This window comes from Pempheris klunzingeri, chromosome 16 (assembly GCF_042242105.1).
Source record: "Pempheris klunzingeri isolate RE-2024b chromosome 16, fPemKlu1.hap1, whole genome shotgun sequence".
NCBI lineage: Eukaryota > Metazoa > Chordata > Actinopteri > Acropomatiformes > Pempheridae > Pempheris > Pempheris klunzingeri.
The window spans coordinates 22,102,926-22,116,726 of record NC_092027.1 but is presented as its reverse complement, the minus strand read 5'-3'; the positions used below and the strand labels follow the sequence as shown (position 1 = coordinate 22,116,726).

At 41.8% G+C, this 13,801-nt stretch overlaps 1 protein-coding gene across 1 annotated transcript in view; it reads right to left on the bottom strand.

The window, feature by feature from the left end:
* col22a1 (collagen, type XXII, alpha 1) overlaps positions 1-13,801 on the bottom strand; it is a 46,554-nt gene that overhangs the window by 19,602 nt on the left and 13,151 nt on the right. Inside the window, exons 8-23 of the mRNA XM_070847087.1 lie at positions 13,026-13,142; positions 12,869-12,913; positions 12,694-12,756; positions 12,419-12,457; positions 10,783-10,836; positions 10,626-10,679; positions 10,471-10,524; positions 8,401-8,454; positions 8,266-8,310; positions 5,987-6,040; positions 5,819-5,872; positions 5,260-5,295; positions 4,884-4,913; positions 4,464-4,517; positions 4,277-4,330; positions 579-632 (exon numbers count right to left, since the gene is read on the bottom strand). Coding sequence (XP_070703188.1) covers positions 579-632; positions 4,277-4,330; positions 4,464-4,517; positions 4,884-4,913; positions 5,260-5,295; positions 5,819-5,872; positions 5,987-6,040; positions 8,266-8,310; positions 8,401-8,454; positions 10,471-10,524; positions 10,626-10,679; positions 10,783-10,836; positions 12,419-12,457; positions 12,694-12,756; positions 12,869-12,913; positions 13,026-13,142 — 861 coding nt within the window. The remainder of the gene's footprint in view (positions 1-578; positions 633-4,276; positions 4,331-4,463; positions 4,518-4,883; positions 4,914-5,259; positions 5,296-5,818; positions 5,873-5,986; positions 6,041-8,265; positions 8,311-8,400; positions 8,455-10,470; positions 10,525-10,625; positions 10,680-10,782; positions 10,837-12,418; positions 12,458-12,693; positions 12,757-12,868; positions 12,914-13,025; positions 13,143-13,801) is intronic.

Sequence of the window (13,801 nt, the reverse complement as noted above, 5' to 3'; positions counted from 1 at the left end):
CAATGTAAATGACTTTATCATCATTTTACATACTATTATACTCATAATGAAGGTATCTATATTTAAATATAGTCACAAAAGCAATATATTGCTCAAAACAAATATTCAGATTTTCCCTCAGGATTTAATTCACTTGGACTTCTAAAAGTCAGTGCACATCAGTACCAGCGAGGCGCCACCAGAGGGAGGTATCGCCCTGCTCACAGCTCATCCAACCTTTAAAAAACTACCTGAAGACAGGTGTATTTCTATTTCGCTCCAGGGAGCAATCTGGAAAATTCATTGACTTAACCTGTTGGTTTTAATCTGGCTTGTTTATTTTCCCCTTCATTCAAACACACAGTGAAGACGCCTTAGAGAAAGCGGTAATGTTTGTGCTTTGTGGGTCACATCAAATATCGAGCAACCCACGCAATTAAAATGCCAAATTAATTCTCCTCAGCTCTCCTTGAGAGGTCATTGAGGTCCAAGCACAAGCGCCGGCAGGAGCTGTGCATAAACAAGAGGTCAATTAAAACTAGTGTATTGACCGATGTGTATGTACATTTCGCTTGTTAAGAAATTGAAATTGTCCTTACAGGCGGTCCAGGGAGGCCATCGACTCCAGGCAATCCACTCTCACCTTTCTTTCCCTGGAAGACAGCAGTTAAAAAGAGAAGTTAAAAAAAACACACTGACTGTAGAGGATGAGCTGCTTCCAGCGCTGAAGCTACAAAGGATGCTGAGGTCATAGTTTTTCTGTGATCAATTATTTATCTAATATTCAATACATGCATTGATTACTAATACATTCTGTTGATAGCTGCCATAACAATTAACAAAACAATAGATCTCCATATGAGCCACTGGGGTGTGACCAGATGACAAAAAGGTCACAAGGTCATAGGTGTAGGAGCAGTTCTGATAGTCACATTCATTCTTGGATTTGTTTTTCCACTAAGATTCAGCATTTCTCCACCATTCTGTGTTGGAAACCAACACTAACAAATCTTTACTAAAATCTCACTGAAAAACAAAAAATGGCTCCATTTCTAAATACATTTCTTTGTGCTCTTGAAGAGAAGAAATCCAACTGAAGTTAGACAGCTAATGCTATATCAAGCGAAAGCTAGCCGGTGAGTTAGCCTTAGCTTGAGCTTACAAGTTTTTTCTTTGTCTGAAAATTCAAACAGTGACACGCTGATGAACTGACATCTGTGTACTCCACTTAGTCTTTCCACGTTAATAGCTGCAGCAGCAGCAGCGACATCCAGTCAAAGTGGAGGAGAAACGTAGCAAAACACCTGCTACAGCTAACGCGGCTAGCACGCTAACTAGCTTAGATTAGCAGTAACTTCCATCCGCCAAGTTCGGACTCCGGAAGACGGAAGGACGTCACTCTGCATTTGGAACGACAGCAGACTCGATGACGTCCTCAACTCAGCCCTCAATACGTATCTACTCTGGTTATCGCCATTAAAATATACATTTACGATAAAAACGAAATATGATATCCATTTGTTTCCGCTTTAAAAACCACACTAACATTGAAAACGTTTTTTTAAATGTTCAAGTAGGGTGTATGTTATCAAATCGACCATAGATTTTGAATTTAAAAACTGTAAATCGGATAAAAGTCTTAAAACTACATCCTGTAACATGAAAATTGTAGTGTTTTCAAAATTAAAACTGTTCTATGCTTTGTCCGCCATTTGTACTATTTCCGCTGGCTGGTACGAAAAGCATTCTGGGATACGTCGCTGTCAGAAGTCCACAAGTCACCACCCGGTGCCTCCTCGATAAAATGGGCGGAGCAAGTACACATCCGGGCATTTGGACCGCACTTGGCTCGAATGGATGCGGACTTTGAACTAGAACAGGACTTCGTCTCTGTCGGAGTTCATGTGCTAATTTATAAACTAATTTCTGGACTGATTTGGTTGAGCTACACTTTAACCACGTATTTAAAAGTATCACACTGTAAATCCATTTTATTGTGTTGATTTCAATATAAATATTAACAGCATTAAATCCCTCTGAGCTACAGACATAAAATGTATTAAATAAAAAAAACTGCACTAGCTATACTAAGATCTGACTAAAATAGTCAAAACAAAGTTCATTCTCTTAAGCAAACAAGTTAAAATGGACAAGAAAGCTAAAAGAATACATTTCCTCTGCAGACACTTGTTTTTCTCTCCCCAGAATACAGTCAAATACAACTATCCACCACACTCTGGCCTGGCACTTAAATCCATTATTTGTCTTATTTGTCTTAGTATATGTTGTCCTCTGCAGCCCACATCCCAGCTCAGGCTGCCCACAGCTGTCATATCAGCATCGAGGTGAATGGACAGGCCTCGGCTCCGGTGACACAGGCCACTGATGAAAGCGTTGCTGCCGTGGAGGTGAGAGTGGCTCAATCTATACCAACTCAACCATACAGCCAACTCGATCAGCACTGGCAGCGGTGGAGACCACCCCATTATCACAGCTCTCAGGCTACCATCACCCCCTCCACCCCCAACTCTCTCCCTGCGCATCTTCAGCTGAGGTATATCAACCTTGAAGCTGGAGAAAATAGGTCAACCTCATCACCATCTGTCTTTATTTTTTTTTTGTAGGATTCACTTGGAAAGCAGCGCATGGGGCTGTAAAACGCTCCAGTGGGGCCTCCATCAACTAGAAAATAAAAGCAAGGCAGCACAAAGGGAGATTTTCTAGGTATTGTAGAATCTGAGCCCAATGTGATCCCTTTATTCATGTTAATAAATTATGAATCCCTCCATCTCAGAGAAGCTTGTCTGACTGAGGACAAAGTGCATTCTGGAGGTAGAGGAGGAGCTTTTCATCCGTGGCCAGAGGAGGTTCGCTTTGCCTCTGCTGCCCAGCTGAGCAGCTGCAAATGCAGGTTCCCACATTTTGCTGATGGGAAGTTAATTGGTCCCGGTAGAGAAGGTGGATGGAGGTCACTATCTTTGTTAATGTTTTGGAAGAACAAATTATGTAGTACCAACGTGTCAGTTTTAATTACACAGTGCTGCATGATGGGACCAGTGTGGCCGGAGACAGAGGGAAACCACTATGGGAGACAACAAGGGACAAGTTTTTGTTGGTAATTCTACAGGCACTGATAACAGCTACAGTATCAACTCTCATTAGCATTATTAGCGAGGGATAAATATCAGCTTGCATAATTCTAAATAATCCCACTAGAAAATGATAACTACAGTTATGGGACTACAGAATAAACTTCCAATTACTGCATATTAGAGTTTTGTTCTACAAGAGCTTCTCTGGAGGTAGAATAATCTTATTTTAGTTAAAACTCAAAGTCAAGCAAACGCAGTAAAGTGCACTTTCCTCCCAAGATGCCATGTGTGAAAATACTTCTTTTGTGTTTTGTTTTGTTTTTTCTCATTAAGCATTATGAGCTCTGGTTTCTTGTGATCACAATAACAGTCTGTTATGTTAAGTTTTAGGTTACACGGAGCTGCTTTCTACTTACTTACAAAGAAATTTGCTTGTGTTTGCCAACCTGCCCTTTAAATTCCATGTGTACCTCTTACTCATTCTACCAATTGTGCTTGAATGGGAAACATCATTGCTCCTGCAGAAAGGACAGCAGTCCTGCTGGGGGTTAGGTTACCAAAAAAAAAAAAGCACTTTGGATTCATTGGATACGTAATACTGAAATGTTTCAATAATATTTTCTTAAAATGTTAGAATGTCTCCATTAAAACAATTAAGTAGTATATAAATGTAATATCTGGCAGCTAAGACTGCCTTAACAATCAAACTGTTTGCCACTTGTCAGTGGACGGTAGGAAAGTATCTTCCACCCATTCTAGCCTCCCAGGCAGACTGTCCTGTCAGGATCAATTCAATAAAATGCTTAACTCCAGTGCAACCACATCCTAACCTAATCAATATAGTGCCATGCATAGACTAGGTTATGGTATGTTTAAGTTTATCCCTCCAACCTATCCTTTATGAAGAAGGGAATAAGCCTGCCATCCATGAAAACTGGGACTCAGGCGTACTGCTAAATGCTGAGTGTAAAATTAAAAGAAAGAACGATGGACTGCTTTACCACCAGAACAGCTTTACCTCTGAGAAATTACTCCAGTCTGCTGTATTAATATGTGCTGTGAAGCCAGAAACAGAAACAGATATCTACTGTACACACGGGCAGGTATTTAACATCTGTGCTTAGCTGAGCATCTCCTGGCACAGTAGGGTCTAAGAACTGTAGCAGGAATGTTCGCATAGTCTTCCACCACAATGAGAGTCTTACCCTCTGTCCGAACTCTCCAGGTTCCCCAGGTAGACCCTGTGCCCCCGGAGGACCCTGCGGAATAAAATGGTCAGAGAACCGTCACCACCGCTTTCATGTCAAGAACAGGTGGCTTTTCCGCAACAGCAAAGTATTAAAAGAAGAACCGTGTACATATAGAAGGGAAATGATAAATCATGGTTCTTACAGGCTGGCCTGGGAGGCCATCAGCCCCTGGAGGCCCAGGAGGTCCAGCAACTCCCTAAAACGGGTCAAACGCAAGAGTAAGTCATATTTCAGTATATAGGTAATGTTACATCTGACCTAATCTACTGGGGATTAGAGTTACTGTAACACTGGTGTGTTGAAATTGTTCCAATAACAAATCCTTTAAAACATACTGTATGCACGCTTAGAAATGATATTGTTGTGTTTTACCAAACATGAGGCCAATTTCCTTTCAGTGAATATACCACAATAGGATTAACACTGCTGTGATAATTTGCAACCCAGTTCTTTTTCCAAAATACCGTGATTGATCATACTTACTAACTAATACTATGAGGTAGTCTTTAAATCTTTATTTACCTGTCAAAGAGGAAGACATCATTGTTGAACAATTACTCACCTGTTCACCCCGTAAACCGTCTAGTTGAACCTGGAATAAAAAGGAAAGATGGATAAATAATCACAGCCATTGCAGCCAATTAGCGAACTGACTAATTGAGCTTTTCTGTCTTGAGAACAGCGCCCCCTCTGGGTATCCACTTAAAGAACAAGGCTCGGTCTTGTCCAAGATCACTGGATTTGTTCTAGGCCGGAATAAAAATGCATAACTAACAACAAACAATATAAACTTTCATGACATATTTGTTTATCATTTTCTTTAAAAAAAAAAAAATGCTGTTTATCTTTTTAACTCCGCCACTCCATTGTGTTCTTCATCAATAAACAAGCCTGTAATTCTCAAGAAAATAAATCTTGGGTTTATTTTTGGCACTTACCGCATCCCCAGGTAATCCTGGAAGGCCTCTGTCCCCCTGTGACACACAACAAGCACGAAAACCCGTCATTAGAATCAGGAGACTTTCAGGGTAAAGCACATTAGGCAGTATGGTAATGACACAGCAACAACCACAATTTATGAGATGGCTCGTGTAACTAAGTGTGTACTTATTGTGGGCCTTAAGGAAAGTGAAACTTGAAGTACCATCAGACTTTGTATGTATGCGTGCATCCTTGTGCATGCTTATGGGTGTGGTGTGAGCATGTGTGCACCAGTGGAAGAATCATCAAAGCCAGTAATTACAGGCAGACAAATGAACTCTGCATTTTATTTTCTCAGACAAATGAGTGGGCTGACTTTGATGGTACGCGGAGGAGACTGAGGAATGTCTGGAGAGTCCAGACACTAGCTTGGGAAACTGATGATACCTCTTTGAAATGATTTATATCAGCGTGGCATAATAACATTATGCTCACAGCAATATCCTCATTGAATTGTTTCTAATCAAGTGAGCAGTGTTCTGCATACAGCACAGGAGAAGGGAGGAGAGGGCATACCTTGGTGCCTTTAACTCCGCCGGCCCCGGGTGCACCACCTAGTCCTCTCAAACCCTAAACAATTTTAGACAAGAGCTTCGTTAATACAAAGGTGAATCACCAAATCTGTGACAGTTTGATATCTATGGTCTGTTTGTAACTGCAGGATCTTTGAGCATCGTGACTTACATCTTTCCCAGGAACACCAGGTTTTCCAGGTATTCCGTCCAAACCTGCCTCGCCCTAAAGTGGAAACAAGTGTACAAGAGGCATGTATAAAGTAGTGTTAACTGTTGAAGACAATATAATGTTTGAGTAATAATTCTAGCTACACCACTGATATGAAAACCAAGTGATCTTTGAGGTCATGAAAACTTTTAAATGTACTAATCTAGTTTTTGTCTTGCAAAAAATGTGTCTGCTTCCAGGAAGTGATGTTATATTACATTTGTTTTTGTAGAGATGGCATGTGCAGCACTAATTACCATGGCCTCACAGATAATGGCAAGAAACAATGAAAGGAGAAGAAAAATGTCACAAACAGGAAGCACAAGGAAATTGGCCTCTTAGTAGTTTAAAAAAATGGAAAAATATATTTAAAAAAACCAAACAAAACGGAAGGGTCTGCAGCCGAGCTAGTGGCTCTGTGAGTCTGTGATGAGACACAGCGCTCTCCTTGATACATCCACACCAGCTAAAAGCTAACGTCAGAGTGCCAATGTGACAATGACAACGCTGGTTAGTAGTCACTGTCTTAGTTTAGCATGTAAGCATGCTAACATTTGGTAATTAGCACACAACACAAAGTGCAAAGTATTGATGTATTGTGTTGCCACAGTTAACTGTAGTACATACAATGGTTTACCATAAGAGTATCATGATACCTCACATATCATGGTGACATGGTAGCATAGTAGTTCACATATAACCATGGGACACACAGTGGTACCTCAGATATTAACATAGTACATACAATATTGTTTACTATGATATGTACAGAATGTGGTACTTAAGTAATGTACCATGGTCCATACCATAGTAAACAATACCACAGTACTCCTACCATGGCATTACTAGGGTACTTGTACCATGGTAACATTTCTTACGGAGATTTTGGCCTATTGCTGGCACTAGATGAAGGTGTTATGGTTCATCCCCTGGGAGAAATAATTAATTCAATGGTAAACCTTTGTAGACGCTGAGATGTTTCACACAGACATGTGAGCCCCTGAAAAAGTCAGGGGATCACTACAGTTTGTATGGCACATCATTTGGGAACCATGAATGCCTGTATCCAATTGACTGCCCATCTTCCGGTTATTCTCATGGAGATGTGAGAACCTTGACCTCCTGGTGGTGCTAGATCATAAAGTCAGCAGATCGCCAAAGTCATTAGGATTCATTCTCTGGGCACCATTCATATCTGTACCAAATTTCATGGCAATCCATCCAGTAGAGATATTTCTGTCTGGACCTCGGTGGTGGACCCTACAGCCACGCTGCCAGCATGGCTAACAGAGAGCAGATTTTTAGGCAGTTGACAGTTCCCCTGACTTCAACCCTAGATGCCTCCCCTGAACCCACCCATTCTCTTTATCATTCTACAAGTGCTTTTCCAGGTTTTACACACAGGAAATTGCTTACTGACTGACTGACTGGCTGACAGACAGCTCTAAACCTGGCATCAGCACATCTGAATGGAGCCCCAGTGTGCCTTGAACCTGCTGCACATCCTCATGCCATATGGTAAAGTAATCAATGTACTGATTCTGTGTTTACTGCCTGTGCGGACCACTTGTTAAAGTCATTTAAACCTAAACTCAAGTTGACATCTCAGCACGATACAATTGTTACAACTTTTTCTTATATCTTCCTGCTGATCTAATACTTGTAATATTGCAGAAGTTATGAACACAAAAACGTCTTGACCTCAGCTGGAAACTGTTGTGATGCTGGGAGATAAGCCGTCGCTGATTTATTAGCAGTGTGAATTACATTCTCACATCATTGTGATGGCAGAAGGAGGAAGGTGTGAGCGGCTCAGAGGGGACTTTAGACACGAAGAAAGCTTTAGTAGGCCTGAATGAGCTGCGTTATAGCCAAACGCCCCCACAGAATTCCAGACAGGAAGTGTGGAGAGTGAATCAAGGAAGCCACATCTGTTTGCACAATTACGCCCCCTTGCTCTCAGTCCCTCTGAGAAGAACGCTCGTTCTCAGAAGTTAACCCTGTCGTCAGGATTAGCATGTATGAACTCCGTTCTGTACAGGTTCAAGTCAACATCACAGTTAAAATCCCAGGACATGCTGGGGAAACATGGAAAGAAAACGAGAGACAAACAGTTGCAGCGGGCAGCCGCAAACATGCCGAGAACACGGGGGCTGTGCCAGTGGGATGCATGGTGATGTGTTTGTGTTCAATTCAAACTGGATTTCTCATATTAAAGAACGGCAGCAGTTATTACTTACTCTTGTTCCTGGACTTCCTTTTTCACCTTTTACGCCCGATTCACCCTGAAACAAATCACAGCAACACCATGATATCATTTCAAAAATGAATTGTATCATTTATCAATAACATTTGTGCGTTCAGATTATACTCACAGTGACACCTTTTGGTCCTGGCATGCCAGGGATTCCTGCGTCTCCTTGAATTCCCTGTGTAATACAAATTGAGCATTATATTAGTGGAGGCTGTGGATGTGGGACTCTCCAAAAGTTACTGACTCAGCAACGTGCTGTAGGCCAACTGGGGGACTGCTGAGTCAGAGCTGAATCAATGAAAGACATTTAACTGCCCAACTAAGAAACTTGAACCCCCCAAAAAAGAAACAGCAGTTGTCAGTGAGAAGACCCCCCCATGGGAGAACCTTGAACATTGACCTCTTGACCTCACTTTCCTTTTTTTCTCATGCAAAGAAAGACAGAAGTTTGCCTCTTGATATTCGCTTGAGTGGACATTCTTTTCATCCCTGCTTTTTGAAATATATATAGAAGGTGAAATGGGACCAATTAATACAGTAATATGAAGTAGCTGTCATCCAGGGCCAGGCTAACAGTGTGCTAGCAAAAATGTTTTGTCTGCTTAACTTATATAAGCTTTAGTATTGTTCTTTTCAACTATGTGGGAGCAGAAAAACTCCACAACAAACTGACAGCCTGGCATATTGTTACCAAAGTTTTTATAAGAGAAGTGGACGTGGCTTCTACGTCTGAAAACTGAAGCCACTGCTGACGCGTCTTAAACCTGCATTTTTTCTCATGGCCAGCAGGGGGCGACTCCACCTGCTCCAAAAGAAGTTTGATTGTGTGGAAGTCTATGAGAAAATGAGCCTAATTCTCATGTGATTTATTACCTCAGTAAACACATTTCTAATGAATTTATGGTCTCGGTCACTAGTTTCAAGTCGACTTCAACACAGCATGATGATCATGTAGTAAATTATGGTCTAATTTAGAGGGAAACAGACCATAAAGCATGGTTTGCTGTAGGGCGGGACCAATTTCTGACTAACCAATCAATGATGGTCCATTTGAAACTTCTAGCTCCAAAAAACCAAGATGGTGACGCCTGTAAAGCCAAATGCGAGGCTTCAAAACTGTAGTCCACAAATCAGTGGGTGACGTCATGTCCACTTTCTATATACAGTCTATGATTGTCGTGTAACAATGTAGCTCGCTGTACTTAGACACACAAAGAGCAACATTTGCTTGCATTTGGAGATGTTTTCCTCGCCCACTGTTTAATGCAAGTCCAAGACTCACACTTCTTTTTGCTCTAGTTTGGGTCTCTACCACCTCTTGAGAGAACTACCTGTCATTTTGGGTGCTAACAAGCTACATGCTAGACTGTGTTATCTAGCTAGCATTAGTTGCTAACTTTGTCTGCTGTTTGTGCTAAAGTTAGTTTTTTGAGACTAAAAACATTTAACCATACGGTGAATGTGCCATAAAAACAAAACAATGAGTTACAAGATGCTAAAAAGTTTGGTGAGAATTCCGTGTGAATTTATCAGTGTGAGTGACCTTTTTTAATTGATTCATTATAATAAAAAATTGTTTTAATAACACAACATACGACAAAAAAAAATACTCTGTATATTAGGCAAGCCTGGCTAACAATGAGGTAATAGTCTTCAGATATTTGAGTGTTCATCTTTTATAAATATTTCAGTTACGGTATCTATTTTATGGCAATTTCCCATCAGATCTCAGTGGTAATACTAAAGTATACAGCATACAGGCCAAAGCTGAGGTTGTTTCCTTATTTTCTTACAGTCTTTCACAAGCATCTCCAGTCTCTGCCATGACAGCAGCATTTCACTGGTTCCCTGCCTTGTATGAAAAGGGGGTGATCCTTCCCTCCAGCCTGTCTCAGTCAGTTGGCCAAACCTGAGCCAGCGGCCCCTCCCTCCTCCACCCTCCTGGCTCTGTCACCAGCTGCTGCTTCATCCAAGTGAGAGTCAACCAAACTGCCCCTTCTTTCACAGGAAATCGATAACAGGCTGAGAGGTAATTGTCCAGAAAACTGTATGTACGCCCACTTAACAGAACAAGTGCGTCTGTGAGATCAGCACCCAAACCAGAATGACTAAAGATATCCTTTTTTTTCTCCTTCATTTTTACTGGCATCAACACAATTCTAAAATACTTGAGAGGACTACATTTACAGACCTTTGTTCCAGCTGGACCCGGCATCCCTGCACCACCAGCCAGTCCTGCTGGACCCTATTCACACAAAAAAAAAAACACACATACAGTTTAAAACATACATAATTGCATTGTGGCTGAACACAATGAACACTGACTGAAAAAAACTAATTTCTTACTTGGTCTCCTTTATCTCCAGGTAAGCCATCGATACCTGGCACGCCACCGAGTCCCTGTGAGATGATCAAGAACACATAATTAATACCAGTATGTGAACTTTCAACATCCAGCATATTAAGGAAATCCTCCACATGTCCGGGTTGACGAGTGTCACACCTTCTCTCCTTTTTGTCCAGGAGCACCTGCCAACCCTATTGAGCCTGAATCACCCTGTAAACAGAAGGCAGGTATTTATTTGGGCCGCTCTGTAACACAGGAGCATGCAGGATGGCCGGTAATGCAGGCGACGACGGCGTGCTGTCAACCTGGTAGCGTCACAGAACGCGGTTTAGTACACGGTGGAAGGAGGATTAATGTTGAACAAATGTTAGGATGAACCGATTAATCACACAGTGGAACAAACAGTGACATCTGGACAAAAGGCAGAAGTTAACGTCACACACAGAACGCAAAGAGTCACACGAGTCAAGACACACAAAAACACAAACTTTTGAGTAAAGAATCGGGAGCCAGAATACGCTAACAGCCGTCAACAGCTTCACCAAGACCCACTATGGTCTGGTCGCACATCCAACCATAGACTCAAGGAACAATGGCTTCCTATTGTCTCCAGAGTGTTGTACTTTTGGTTTGTACGCTGATATCACATGCAATGCCAAGGAGTCCCTTGGAATTCGAAAAGCTGGACTGAATGCAAAGTAATGGCTGTTAAATTACACAGTACCACGAGGTCTAGCCCACCGCAAGACTTCCCCCTGCTTCATAAACCACTTTACAAGTCACAGAAGGCTGCCCTTTAATTATTTTAGGAGCTTATATCATTTTAGCGCACGTCATTTCTTTCATCATAGAGATTAGGAGAAAGGCCCCTGCTCCGCTGTGCCCTATAACGAAAAAGACATTAACAACACTGCTACACGGGGAATTGCCTGTTCATGTTGGTTAAAGGTGCAATTAGAAGCAATCAAAGCCGGATGAATTCACTTTCACCCCGTGACCGACGCAGCCATTTTTAACCCAGCTTGAAGTCGGCTTACGTCATGTCTTTGCATCAGCTTCAGAGAAGTTTACAACAACAAATTGCAGCCTTCTCTGTAATAAAGTGGAGACAGATGCTCATGTAGAAAGTAAGAAATAGAAAAGCAACAGGGATGCTCCGCGTAAAGTTTGATTTAATGCAGTTTTATCAAACCAGTGAGGTTTCCAGCAGCGAGAGACCACAAAATGAAAACACATGAATGGTGAGATGAGTTCTGCTGTCTGTCCGACATTATAATAAGGAAGCTCTGTACTGTTTTTCTAAACAGTGATTAATATCCTATAGGTACACCTGCACTATCCAGAAGACTTCACAGATGCATTCTGAAAAAGTGGACCACATCTTGTTTTTCAGACCCCTTGTGACCACTTTAAATGTCCATTTCTGGACAGCTTCAAGGATGCATGCTGTGGATTTTGTCTCAAGGAATAAATTATACTGTGAGACTCCCAGCTGGCACTGCCAGGCAGCTCGGAGGCTGTGATTTGAACTGGGTGGGCGTCTGCGTTGGCCTGCCCTCTCTGCTATACATCCTCTGTGGTAACCTGTCCTGTAATTCTGACAATAACAGCTATGAGCATTTTCCTAACCACTCCCTAACAGAAAAGAGGTCCAAAGAGAAACATCATACAAAAGATAGGAAAAAAAGAAAGAAAGAAATTCTAAACGTATGCCAAAGATTCACATGCATATGAATTATGCACGGACTTAAGATGATGCTCATGCAGCATCAGCGAGAGCAGGTTTACTTACCTTCTCACCTCTGTCACCTTTAACAGAGATGACTTTGCCCTGCAAATAATTCATCGATAAGGATCAATTATTATCGAGGCAGGAAGAAAAAAGCAGCAGAGATAACAGGTGGAAGGCATGCGATCTGAATGATGAGTATGATATTATATCTACAGCACCAACATAGCTTTGAAACTAACAGCTCTAGACACGATGTGCTGAAACATATTAGCTCTTATCTCGCCATTAAAAGGAAAACTACACTTAGAAATGTGCACAACATTAAGTTTTCATACAGTTTCTCCTTTTTCTCCTTTAAGTCCACGTGGTCCGATGGCGCCCTTAGGCCCAGTGCCACCCTGCAAACGTATATTCACACAATAAAATGGTAGAGCAAGCAGCTCTGGAACATGATGAAACTGCAATATTTTGTCACGTACAAACTAGTACTTAAAAGCAATGATAGACGACCTTTTCACCCGCAGGACCGGCAGGACCGGCTGCACCGATCTCTCCCTGTGAGAAATGAAAATGGAGACATCTTTCGAAAGCCATTAAAGGCAGGATTCCCATTCAACCGTGGAAATAATAGACAGGGATAAAGTACGGTTCAGTCATGTGGCTTTACCTTCTCCCCTGCAGGGCAGGAGCAGTTCACTTGAGGGCCTCTTTGTTGCTCCACAACAGTGGGTGTAGGGGTGGGGATCGCCACAGGGGGGGCTTCTGTTACCACTTTCCTAGGGCACTGAAAGGACAATATTTAAGCCAACAGAAATCATCGAACCAAAATCTGACAATGTGGTGGTGTGAATGAGTTGGCAGGAGGATCTAATGAGCATTAAGCAAATCTGACTTGACAAATAAACGTCTGTCAGGTGACATGAAGTCCTCAGTGCCTCTGTGTTATATGCGTTATATAAATACCATCTTGGGAAATACGCTTATTTGCTTTCTTGCTGAAGTTAGATGAGAGCATCAATACCAATCTAGTGCCTGTCCATTATATATGGTGCTGGGGGAAAAGAAGTATGGCACTAAACCTGGAAGGTGATTAACTTAGCACAAAAAAGACTTAGGTTGTTTCCAAAATCATGGACTCATTCTCTTCTCCCTACTCACTGTCCAGGTAGCTCTACGAAGAGGACTTTATAGTGGGCACCACTCGGGTCATTCTCTCCGCACCATTAATAATGCATGGCGGTGTACGGTTCTTGGTTCATGACCATCGACTGCGCACAATGTGTCACGATGCACTGTGGTATACTTTGAGTCCACTGTATGGAGCTGTGCATTCAGACAGCACTACAAACAACATGAGAGACTAGAAGACTGGAAAAACACACCTCCCAACAATTAAAAGCTATCTAATTAACACGTCGTATCTATTTCTGTTAAATCCGTAGC